Below are 13,203 nucleotides of genomic sequence, written 5' to 3' on the forward strand. Positions count from 1 at the left end.
ACTTGTAAAGAATCCTATCCATTTTTCTTTTTGTAATGCAGACACTAGTGTTTTAACTTCGAATCAGAAAAAGCACTATTTAGCAGTTCGGTTATGAGGCTTGAGTACTTCAACTGAACAAATTAGATAAGGGGTAATAACTTTGGGAAGTCCATAATCCACTTAGACAATGGCATGTTTTTCTCATAGTGGTTGCAGTGTTGCCCTTTCAGCTCAAGAATCATTTTGTGTTCCCTGTAGAACTTGGTCAAGGCTACCAGTGCCACTCAGAAGCAGATAAATTTGGTGAAGCTCCATGAACAGTCAAAGAAGAACTTGGAAGAAGAAATCCAAAATTATAAGAATGAAGCTCAGAAACAAAGGAAGATTATTTATCAGTTGGAGAAGGAGAGAGATTGTTTCATCAATGAAACCAGTGAGCTCAAACAGAAGGTAGGAATAGCTTTTTGTGCAAGTGGTTCTTCCCTGTCTTACTCTCAAAACTGTAAAGATGATATATTGGTTTCCTAATATGCCAGTGGGAGGGAAGCTTATATCTGTGTTCTTCACACAGTTTACAAAGATTTCTTCTTGTCAGTGTGTATTTCCCTCTACTGTTTCGGTTCTTTCTGGGGGACCCTCATCAATGGGTGTGTATTCTACGAGAGACTTGGAGTCCAGCCATGTATTTTTCTTATTCAGAAATCATTTGAGAAATGAAACTAGGGCTGGAGTTCAAACCAAGGCCTCTGACTTCTTATACCTGAGTCCCACAATTGCAACTCTTGTATGTAGTTGGAAATTACTTTTTGATTGTTCTGTATTATCTGCAAAGGAGCTTATCTTGCATACTACTGATGTCCTCAAATTGAGGCCAGTGAGAGCTGGCAGTACTCGACATCTTTGTAAGGGACTTAGCATTTTGAAGGATTACTCCTAGTATGAAAAACATCTGAACATGTTCAAACTCATCTGCAAAATAGAAGTTTTCCAGGAAGAGCTGCAGAGAAGCACTGCATAAAATTTGTGTTGCCTGCTTTCCATTATTATGTACAACTTTATTCCTGACGGTATACTCAGAAACATGGTTGTAACATGTTCCATTAATTGCTGAAGATCACATTGAAGGGCCTTCAAAGAAGGTCATTGATTTACTGGGATTAGCTTTCAAACTGTTTTAACTTACAAGTTATTTGCTATCTTTTCACTTTAAAATTATTCTTTCCAACTTCATGTGACCAGGTGCTTTTAAATCATTTTTAGAATGGTATATGCTCCCTTGTCTGGAATACCTTTTCTAATTTCCTTGGAATAATATTCCATGAAAGTGAGATTTGTCTTTGTTGCAAAGTCATATTTTGCATCTTTCCCTTATAGTGCATTTCTATCAGTATAGATATGAGTTAAGAACATTGTATACTAGGGGCAGGGAGTAATTCATAACAGTCAGAATTACAAGACTCTTGCTTTCAATTCTGATTAGGGTTGCTCACAATACTTTGAGGGAGAAAATGACAAATGTTTGCTTGTTTACTTTTTCTTTTTTTCCCCTGCCACTTGGGTGCAAATTTTCTGTCACCTCTTATAAGGCAGAGCCTCAGTAAACGGGTTATGACACTTGAGCTGTTTGTATAATGATGCCCGCGTTATGACTGCAAGTTTTTGAAGTACTTGCACACTTCTGTCATTCACTAAAGGGCCAATTCCTGACTCAGCTTGCAGGTGAAGAGCAGCAGGAGCAGTTCTGAGCACAGGAGTATGTGAGACAATAATCGTGTCCCTGCAGAGGTTCCCTACATGAAATTGCTCATTGGTTGGAAGGGCAAAACACAGGGTAGAAGAAAGACATAGGATCACGATTATTATATCCACTAGGTAATATTTAGGTTCACTGTTTAACCTATGCAAACTTTGGAAACTCTTGCAAAACTACAGGAGCCATTTCACAACTGGTGGGGAATAAACTACTGATGGGCAGTAACCACACGGCCAGTCAATGCTCTTCCATCACCTTTTACCATCCAGCCAGCTCTGCAGAAGCTCACTGCACACCTTCTGCATTGTGTAAGATCTGGGAAAGAGCAAAACCCATCTAAGTCCAAAGACTTCTTGGAACTCCTGCAAGGCAGACAGAGCCATGCTGTCTCTGAAAGCTGCCTGGTTATTTATAGCAGGACAGAATCTACAGAGCTGCAGAATTCCTCTTTCAAAATCAACATTTACTACTAACTGATGAACAGAGTCAGCAAAGTAAAATGCACAACAGTAAAAGATTTTAGTGGTGAGAATTCATGCTAGACTTGCTCTTCTAATTTTTGGCCTGTCTGACTGCTCATTTGTACCAGTTTTAAGCTGCCACCACTTGTTGAATAGTCTCATGTCTAGACTAGCCACCACAAATGAGAAAAAAATCTGACTCTTTGTTCTTTGTTGTGTAGTCTGTATTACTGAGCAACAAATGTTAGTAGAATATTTCTTTTTTTAATTGAAATTCTTAGATTATGAAATCTTAGTTTCCCTGTGGAAGGGTTAGGGTACTGAAAAGGAAACAGTGAAGCTCAGTTTCACCTGAAGTGTTCCCTGACTGTGCCCTACGAGAGGTCACAAAACCAGTCTGTAATACGTTGTTTGTTTTTTTTTTTAAAAAAGCCATTTACAATGTTACATTTACAGTTTAACACCAAATACAGGAAAATTAAAGAACATATTTCCTTTTTTAAATTTGCATAATCTTTTGGAAAACCTAATGCTGAACAGGCATATCATTAAGACCACGGCAGCACTTTTGGAGTGGTTAAATAAAAGTAAGCAAATAAGGATGGCGCGGTTACTGAGATCTTGAGTAGGTTCACTGAGCTAAACAGGTAACCAACAGTAGGTGATAGGTAAGTATACAGATAAAAAAACCTGTGAGAGTACAAGAGAAAACTATGAATATCTAATACTTTCTGCTTAGCTTTGGCCCCTCATTGCCAAATCTGAGAGGTGTAGTGTTCTATCAACTAAATCAGAATTGAGGATGTTCAACGTCCCACAGGGCTCTGTTGGGAAACATTGCATATATATTTTCTGTATTTATAAGGAAGAATTATTTGGGTTTAATCATTCCTGAAAAAGCAGAGTCAGCATGCAGCCTATGAGCACAACTCAGAAAACAGTCCACAAGCTTATTGCACTTATATTGTATCAAAACCAAGTAAAAGACTTACAAATGCAGTGACCTACTTTCAAATCTGGCTCCAGCCTATGATTGCCATAGTGCAGATAGAAAACATGCCTTATTGATTTCTTCTCCCTGCTATTACTATTGGCAGGTTGTTTTAACAGAAAAGGAAAAGGCAGGAGTAGGTTATAAACTGTGTTTTTTGTATTGCATTGTAAGCAGTTCCTGGGATCCTCTGCAGTCAGCTACAAATGTGCTGGAATTGTATTCCTGCTGCTGTAATAAAATTTTGTATATTTAGCTATCCCCCATCTTCAAAGTTGGTTGGAGGTGCCTGGTAGAATGATCAATTAATTAAGCTCCTGTCCCATAACTAGACCTCACAAGGCTTTACTGCTAAAACAAGGGACAAGTCAACATTGTTGCCTGCAGATTTTGCAGTTATTGACTATTTGATGTAAACGTTTTTGTTTATCCTTTTGCTTTGACATATCAACATAAATCTTAGTTCAAACTGCTACCTTCAAAAACAGAGTCATACCAGAACTGGGTATGAAATCAGTTGTAAATGGACTTCTCTCCTGGATTTTGTCCGTGTGATTTCTCAGCTTTTTCTTTAATGCTTGATCTTTTCCCAGCTTTAAGGGTGGCATTGTTTTCTCCGCCGGGCAGTGAAGCTGAAAAATTATGTTCTTGATGTGTGTACGCTTTAGTTTTCTTTTTATTTCTTTTAATCTTCTTTCTTTGTAATGCTGGATTCTGTTTAAATACTGCTTGTTTGTGCACCTCAGTTTTCGACTTTGTACAACAGGAGGGAGATTTTTACATTTAAAAGAAATAATTAGGAAGCCCATCAATAGATTAGCAACTATTTGTATTTTTGCTCCTTTAACATAGTAATTCTTAGGTATTGTTATGGTGGAAATTGTTTAATAAAGGTGTCTATAAAATTTTGTACTTTTGTTTATTAATACTGCATGTGATCATCTTCTTTCTACAGTCTACAATACTCCATTCTCTTTAGATAATCTTCACATCATTATTTCTAATCCTTCATGGAAGCAACTAATGGTGATTACCTGTTTGTTTAGATCAAGTGTAAGTTACATTAACTGACTTTCTTATTATTGCAATTATATATCAACAGATTGTGATCCTGTGTTCATTAAAAAAAGTTAGGTTCTTAGAATATATGAGTACATGCAGGTCCTCTTGGAAAAATGTATGTGTGTTTATTCATCTTATCATACAGCTGACATCCAAAACAACACACAAAGTCTAGCTTTGCTCTATAAATAACCTAAGGCTAGTCTTGATGAAAGCTGTTTATGTTGATTTTATTGAACCCACTCAATGGCAATATTTTCAGTAGCTTGTTTTTAAAATAAATATCTGCACATCTATAAGTTTTAGTCTTGAACAAAACCTAGGTATGAGATTAAAATATAACGTTGTGTCATATAAGCAATCCAGAAAGGTTAAACTTGTACTCGGAATGAAGTTATATTTAACTGTAGCCAAAACTTCTTAACACTTCTTGAACTTGTCATCTTAGAATAAAATCACAAACTCTGTCCCATCCTTACAGTCTTGTGATGATGGTTTAATCGTGTTCACGTCCTTCTTTCCACTCCAGGTCCTCCAGCACCTGAAAGATGTTGAAATACAGGAAATGCAGATCTGTGACTATGAGAAGAAAGTAGCAGAGTCTACAATTAAATTAAAACAGCAACAAACCCACTGTGAAGCTGTGAGAACAGAGAGGAACCTGTACAGTAAAAATCTGATTGAAGCTAAGGTAAAAAAGATACATTTTTCCTTGTGTTTTTCTCTCTGCTCTTATTGTTTTTTCTTCCTGATCTAATTTTAATTTGTTAAAAGGAAAGCTCACTGGATAAATGGCAGAAGTGGTTTCTTCATTCCTGTGTGTTTTGGAGAAATGAATGTTTTAGGTCCCTGACATTTTATCTGGACAGTTTGTATTTGGACTGGAAATAGGATCCACAGTCATCATGTGGCAATATCCCTGCTTCAAACCATGCATAAAATAACAGTACACTGGAGTTACAGAATCATAAAACTCAATCAGAGAAGAAACTTCTTCCTTTCCATCCTGACTCCACTCTGGTTTATCCCTTTAGGAGTTGTCTGCATGTATGGGAAATAGGATATAAGGGGAATAAGATTGTCTCCTTAGCTCTGAATGTGTATGCACATTACTGTGAATCATGATTTAGAAAGCAGAGGGAACACTTTCCCAGCTGAAGTGGAGTTTTCTGACAGAACTTAATGCTTCCATCTCGCTTGTTCCTTTCAAGGAGTGTCATTTTCCTCAGATAATGATTCTCTCCGTTCTCTCTTCCTTGAGGATCTCACTAACAATACTAGAGGAAGAGAACAGATCACTTAAGGATGCATTCTTTTATTCTGATGTAACGATCTAAAATACTACACAAATCCTATTGCAATTAGCAGAGATTGGGACCTTGCATAGCTGTGATTTACAGCCTTGGGTTATTTCAGAATAAGGATTTATAATGTAAACATATATAGTAGATTACCATTTTATACTCTGGTTTGAACAGGTAGGTGTTTTGCTTGAGGAGCAGGTGGAAATGAACTGTCCAAGTTCCTACCCAGTTGTGTGCTGAATTTGATTAGGAATGAACAATTTTGCATTTATGTGGGATGTTTTACTTGACCTTTGTCTGCCTCTCATCAGTGGATGCGGTGTTGGGATTCACTGCTCCCAAAAACTCTCACAGGAGAAATAAGGGTGAAAAATTGCAACGCTGGTGATTTTTATTTTTTTAATATACAACATAAATGTGTTTACTTATAAAGAACTGGCATCTATGTGCTGAGTTACAAAATGAACCAATGAACTCATCAGACTTTTCAGGTTTTGAATGTTATATGGTGCTACACACAATGCTGTTCACGGTTACAGTTGCTAGAGGCTGGTGTTCAGACTTCAATAGCTTACTTGGCTTACCATAAAACTTCTTTAGCAAGTCCTGTGTGAGAAGACAGCTGACCCCCAAAAGATGTTTTTGGCCAAGGCAATATTATGTGTAGCAGTGAAAAAATAGCCATTCATAGTTCAGTAACAGGTCAGCCAGCTTTAAAAAAAAAAAAAAAGAAAAAGAGGTTTGTGTTAAAAATTATGGTAAATTCTTTTTCCTTTTGAGAAGTAAAACAAATTTGAAGAAGCTTGTTTAGATAAAGCTAGATGTAAATGTTTTTGGATTGCTTAATGTGGAAAGATCCCCTGTTGTCCACCTAGCTAGTGGTCTCCAGAGTACCATAATGTTCAGCTCAGTAAAATCTCTTGGAAAATACATGCTGGCAGGCTGTTAATATGAGATAAATATCATCCTTGGGGTTTCTTTTGGTGTTAGGAGCTCAATTGTTTAAGCTAGTTGATCAAGAGGCATGTTGGCAGGAATTGTGTGTTCTTACTGTTCTTCATTAAGTACAGAATTAGGAATGTACTTGGGTACTTGTCCGAGCACTGTATTTTAAATCTCTCTCATTGAAGAGATATATAAGTTATTTGGCAAAGGCAGCTTTTACTATGACTTTTGCATTCACAGGAGTGACTGAACATGCAAACAGGTGGGCCTAATGGCATATTGCCACATTTATTTATGGTTTATTTAATTTGCCATGTAAGCGTGGAATCCACAGATTTTGTTTTTGAGGGCTGTCAGCCTACTATCGGGACTTGTGAAGACTACCATGACTCAAGATCTTGCTTAACTATGTGAAGCATTTCATGCAAAAAAAATCACTCATTTGTCAAGTAAATCCACACCTATGATGGACAGTGCTGAAAGGGCTCTAAGCTACCCTGGTTTTGTACTGAAACAGAATGTATTCACATGAAAGGTTATGATGTCTTCTCTGTGAGATGGCAGCCTCTTGCAGAGGAGTAATAGCTTCTAAAGCTACTTTCATTAGATCCAGAAGAGCATGTCTGTCCAAGCATTGAATTTACTAGCTTCCATTCCATTTCACAACATGTGCCATCACTGCAATGAGCAGAACAGTTTCTTAATTTTGTATGGGCAGAACCTTTCTGCTCTGAATAGTGTGTATATATATATATCTCCTCACCCCCCCCCCCAAAAATCATAATATATATATCTCATAATATTATTATATATCTATCTATATATATATCTCCTCATAATCCAACAGGGAACAGTTAAGGACCTGTTAAGCCATCTGGATACCCACAAGTCTATGGGGCCTGATGGGATCCACCCAAGAGTTCTGAGAGAGCTGGCAGAGGAGCTTGCCAAGCCACTATCCATCATTTATCAGCAGTCCTGGTTAATAGGGGAGGTCCCAGACAACTGGAGGCTTGCCAATGTGACACCCATCTACAAGAAAGGCCGGAAGGAGGATCCCGGGAACTACAGGCCTGTCAGCCTGACCTCCGTACCGGGGAAGATTATGGAGCAGTTCATCTTGAGGGTGCTCACAGGGCATGTGGAGGACAGCCAAGGGGTCAGGCCCAGCCAGCATGGGTTCATGAAAGGCAGGTCCTGCTTGACAAACCTGATCTCTTTCTATGACCAAGTGACCTGCCTAGTGGATGAGGGAAAGGCTGGGGATGTTGTCTACCTGGACTTTAGTAAAGCCTTTGACAGCATCTCCCACAGCATTCTCCCGGAGAAACTGGCGGCTCATGGCTTAGACAGGTGTACTCTTCGCTGGGTAAAGAACTGGCTGGATGACTGAACTCAGAGAGTCGTGGTGAATGGTGTTAAATACAGTTGGCAGCCGGTCACAAGCGGTGTTCCCCAGGGCTCAGTTTTGGGGCCGGTCTTCTTCAATGTCTTTATTGATGATCTGGATGAGGGGATCGAGTGCTCCCTCAGTAAGTTTGCAGATGACACCAAGCTGGGTGGGAGTGTTGATCTGCTGGAGGGTAGGAGGGCTCTGCAGAGGGGTCGGGACAGGCTGGATCGATGGGCAGACGCCAACTGCATGAGGTTTAATAAGGCCAAGTGCCGGGTCCTGCACTTTGGCCACAACAACCCCATGCAATGCTACAGCCTTGGGGAGGAGTGGCGGGAGAGCTGCCTGGTAGAAAAGGACCTGGGGGTGCTGGTTGACAGCCGACTAAATATGAGCCGGCAGTGTGCCCAGGTGGCCAAGGCGGCCAACAGCGTCCTGGCCTGTATCAGCAATAGTGTGGCCAGCAGGAGTGGGGAAGTGATTGTGCCCCTGTACTCGGCACTGGTGAGGCCGCACCTTGAATCCTTTGTTCAGTTTTGGGCCCCTCACTACAAGAAGGACGTTGAGGTGCTCAAGCGTGTCCAAAGAAGGGCAACAAAGCTGGTGAGGGATCTGGAGCACAAGTCTTATGAGGAGTGTCAGAGGGAACTGGGGTTGTTCAGTCTGGAGAAGAGGAGGCTGAGGGGAGACCTTATTGCTCTCTACAACTACCTGAAAGGGGGTTGTGGCGGCGTGGGTGTTGGTCTCTTCTCCCAAGTAACTAATGATAGGACTAGAGGAAATGGCCTCAAGCTGTGCCTGGGGAGGTTTAGATTGGATATTTGGAAAAATGTCTTTACTGAGAGGATGGTCAAACATTGGAACAGGCTGCCCAGGGAGGTGGTGGAGTCGTCATCACTGGAAGTGTTCAAAAAATGTGTGGATGTGGCACTTTGGGACATGGTTTAGTGGGCATGGTGGGGTTGGGTTAATGGTTGGACTTGATGATCTTGAAGGTTTTTTCCAACCTTAATGATTCTGTGATTCTGTATTCCTAGTGACCTGACCTCTCTGCAGTGCTACTAGGCTTTTTGCTCTGTATTTTGAGCTTAAAATATCTGCTAAATATTTTCATACCAGGGGCTTCTCAATCTCTGAGCACACTCTTTTCCCCCTTGCAACTCTGTGCAAGCTAGCATACAGGCAAAATGGAGATAAGCATTTCCTATGGTCCCTTGCAGGCATATAGGTATCTTATGGGTATGTTCCTTTGCACAAAAACAGCTTCTCTCCAAACATTGGTGCCCAACTGCATACAACCTTATTGAAAAACACATGATTAGATGTATGAAAACAGATGGATAGGATCAGTATCTTATTAATTTGGATCACCTTCTAGTTATTATCATGTGTCCAGCACTTTAGATTAAATGGCTTATTACATTAATAACTGGTGGTCATTATTTTTGTCAATGTATCTATTAAAGGCTTTTTTTACTGCAATGTCATGCTAGCATAAACAAAAAATTGTCATTTGATGAAACTGTTTTGATCTGTTTGTTTAAAAAATAATGTCTTGCGGTAGGTACAACAGATCTCCTCTCAAGCACCGTGGCTACATTTTCCAACATCAAAGTAGTCTGAACTCCCAGTCACAAACAACTTCTTTTTTGATCCCTCTCTGTGCTCACACTTCCTGTCCTACTAGGATGAGATAGCAGAAATGAAGAAGAAACTGAAAATTGTGACACATCAGGTGGATCAGCTGAAAGAAGAGATCACAGACAAAGAAGCAGCCCTTGTGAAAGCACATCTAGAACATCAGCGAACAGAGAAGGAGAAGGAATCACTGAAAGTAAGAGACTTTACAGATCCACCTTCTTAAAAAGAATGGTTTCCGTGATTTCACAGACTGCATTACGTTCCTGGTGTGTGGTAGTTGTTTTGCTGTATATTAATAAACTGTTCTGTAATTGAAGCACAAGATCACAGTACCCTTTAGAGGTATTAGTTACATAAATCTTCTGTATATCTGACAAATATCTTGTTTAATATCTTTATTGATGATCTGGATGAGGGGATCAAGTGCTCCCTCAGTAACTTTGCAGATGACACCAAGTTGGATGGGAGTATTGATCTGCTGGAGGGTAGGAGGGCTCTGCAGCGGGATCTGGACAGGCTGGATCGATGGGCAGAGGTCAGCTGTATGAGGTTTAATAAGGCCAAGTGCAGGGTCCTACACTTGGGTCACAACAACCCCATGCAACGCTACAGGCTTGGGGAGGAGTGGCTGTAGAGCTGCCTGGCGGAAAGGGACCTGGGGGTGCTGGTTGACAGCCGACTGAATATGAGCCAGCAGTGTGCCCATGTGGCCAACAGCGTCCTGACCTGTATCAGCAAAAGTCTGGTCAGCAGAAGTAGGGAAGTGATCGTGCCCCTGTATTCGGCACTGGTGAAGCCGCACCTTGAATCCTTTGTTCAGTTTTGGGCCCCTCACTACAAGAAGGACGTTGAGGTGCTCAAGCGTGTCCAAAGAAGGGCAACAAAGCTGGTGAGGGATCTGGAGCACAAGTCTTATGAGGAGTGTCAGAGGGAACTGGGGTTGTTCAGTCTGGAGAAGAGGAGGCTGAGGGGAGACCTTATTGCTCTCTACAACTACCTGAAAGGGGGTTGTGGCGGCGTGGGTGTTGGTCTCTTCTCCCAAGTAACTAACGATAGGACTAGAGGAAATGGCCTCAAGCTGTGCCTGGGGAGGTTTAGATTGGATATTTGGAAAAATGTCTTTACTGAGAGGGTGGTCAAACATTGGAACAGGCTGCCCAGGGAGGTGGTGGAGTCGCCATCTCTGGAAGTGTTCAAAAAATGTGTGGATGTGGCACTTCAGGACATGGTTTAGTGGGCATGGTGGGGTTGGGTTAATGGTTGGACTTGATGATCTTGAAGGTTTTTTCCAACCTTAATTATTCTGTGATACTGTGAAATTTAATCTCTGCCTATAATCATAATTGGAAAGGTCCTGGATTGTCTGTTGGAAGCTTTACATCTCTTGGTGACTGAACATTTTTACTAAAAGTTCCGTTTTGCTTGCAGAAATGTGGGTTCTGGGAATAGCCTGATTCTAGCAAACTTTTAAATATAGACACTTATAATTCAAGCTTTTATTTTAAAAAACTTATTTCTCTTTGCTATTTTTAAGTGCAAACCCCATTATATTACACGTCACAGTCATGTGTTTCTGTGTGACTAGCAAGCATTAGTCTTCTGGGAGTTAGTCAGTGCCTTTTAGTAGGTCCCTCTGCATAGAAAGTTATTTTAATATTGTAGTATACAACAGCAAGAATCTGTTTTAAATCACAGGAAATCTGAGCTTGAAGCTCTGGTTCTTCTCAGCACTGGCTGCAGCCCATCCTTAGATAAACTGTTAGATTTGTGGTGATATCTCAACCCAGTTTGCTGTGCTCTCAAAAGATTTAAAGAGTTAGTGTCCACAGCAGCTTATTTTTTCTCTTCGCTAAGCACTAGAAGAAAACCAAAACTAGGAAACAAACAACACCTCCCAAACCCAAAAGTCCCCTGCTGCTTTCCACAATGTTTTCTTTTGTCAGTTTATTGCTATGCTGCAATGACTCCTTGAGTTTTCAGCCCCTCTCAGCACATTACAGTTATGACAAGATGTCAATAGAGCTTTGTAAAAAGGTGATGAATTTGTGTTCTTGTACTTGATCTGTCTCAGAGTTGTTCTATCAGTGATGGAGAAGACAAACAGCATCTCATTTTCTGTGCACAGCTTTCTGCTTTAACTAGTCCCCAATTCTGCCTCATCACCTCAGAACTGTCTGCCATCCATTTGACAAACGTGTGAGTGCTACATGGTTTACCCACTCAATTATTCACTAGCAAGTATGTCCATACACTGACATCACATTACTGACTAGCTTCAGGGCATTCTGGTATTCTACCTGAGTTTCTCTGCTCAGAGAATACTAAGCAGAAGAGAATTCAAAGAGGGAGCTGATTGACACAGGCAGAAAAGAACGCAATTACTTGTGTAGCAACCTGGCTTCAATTTGTCCTGTTTGTGCTGATGTGAAGGAAGCAAGCAAGCTGTTCCGGGGAAAGCAGTTTAAAGAATGTGCTAAATCATGGAGGACTGGGATTCATAGGAACGAGATTATACAGACATTGGATTTATGGTTGCCTCAGCTGGCATAAAGGTCTTAAAAATGTGTAATCGTGGTAAATGAAACAGAGGACGCCTGATCCAAACTCCATTAAAGCCAGTACAATGCCATATTTTGGTTTCAGTTGGCCTTCATACAGGTTTGTGGATCAGACTGGCTTGAACAAAGCATCTGAATGCTGAAAAATACATGTCAGAAAGCTATAAGAACTATGGCCCTCCAGGTTGGAGCTGCTGTTAAGTGCTTTTGTATATTTTTGTAGATGTTCGTGCATGTCTTGTTTTTTTTTTTTTTAATTTATTTAGCATTTTCTAGAAATCTGGATGTAAAACCTCTGACTTGTTATTTCAGCGTTCTGTGTCCAGCCCCAGTTATACCTGTTATAAAATTAATATTTTCCTCCCACCTCTAGAACAAATAAAAAAACCTCTTCACTTACACCAATATTTCAGAAGCTAAACAAGAATTTGGTTTGAGTTTGGTTTGAGATATTGGCATAGGTCTCATATAAATTCTTCTTTCTTGCTGGCTATTCTTCAGTTCTTACAAACTCTCTGAACTAACTTCAGATGAGCTGTGCTGATTTACAGCAGTTTCAGTCCTGGCCATTTTTCTGCTTGCACAGTGACTGTGTTTATTCATTTCCTTTTCTCTTACCTAATGTACACAGACCCTCATACTGTAGTTTTTAGCATATTTAATCTCACTGAAATTCCCGTTAGCTCACGGGGCCTTTGTGTGACTTAAAGTATTTATGTTCTTTAGTACATAAGGCAGTTCAGATTTATTTTAACTTAGTGCGTTCCAGTGAGGAGATTTCTTTATATGAATGTTTGCTGCCAACATCTAATACAACTTCTTGTTTACAACTCATATTTTTCCTGACATAAGGAGAACATAGAATTTTGATATATTAAAAAAATATTATCCAGCAATGCCAAACGCATGAGCAGTTTTACATTTGTAGACGGCTTTTGCACAGTGTTGATTGCATTTCAATATGAAGTGGCTTGCATTTTTATTCAGCTGATGGATTCTGATGAACATCTAACAGGGAGTAAGAGAGATATGAGTGTTGCACATATGGGAAAATGAGAATTTTATTAAAGAAAATAAGAATGGCACAAGCTATTTTATTATTACGATGGAACT

The 13,203-nt window shown here is 40.1% G+C and overlaps 1 protein-coding gene across 1 annotated transcript in view; it reads left to right on the forward strand.

The window, feature by feature from the left end:
* The window catches only part of CFAP58 (cilia and flagella associated protein 58), a gene marked incomplete at both ends in the record, with an annotated part of 61,364 nt that overhangs the window by 18,915 nt on the left and 29,246 nt on the right, over nucleotides 1-13,203 (forward strand). The window contains 3 exons of the mRNA XM_082002308.1: nucleotides 241-432; nucleotides 4,779-4,940; nucleotides 9,579-9,725. Coding sequence (XP_081858434.1) covers nucleotides 241-432; nucleotides 4,779-4,940; nucleotides 9,579-9,725 — 501 coding nt within the window. The remainder of the gene's footprint in view (nucleotides 1-240; nucleotides 433-4,778; nucleotides 4,941-9,578; nucleotides 9,726-13,203) is intronic.

This window comes from Phaethon aethereus, assembly GCF_964289735.1.
Source record: "Phaethon aethereus genome assembly, chromosome: 7".
In the NCBI taxonomy this organism is placed as follows: Eukaryota; Metazoa; Chordata; class Aves; order Phaethontiformes; family Phaethontidae; genus Phaethon; species Phaethon aethereus.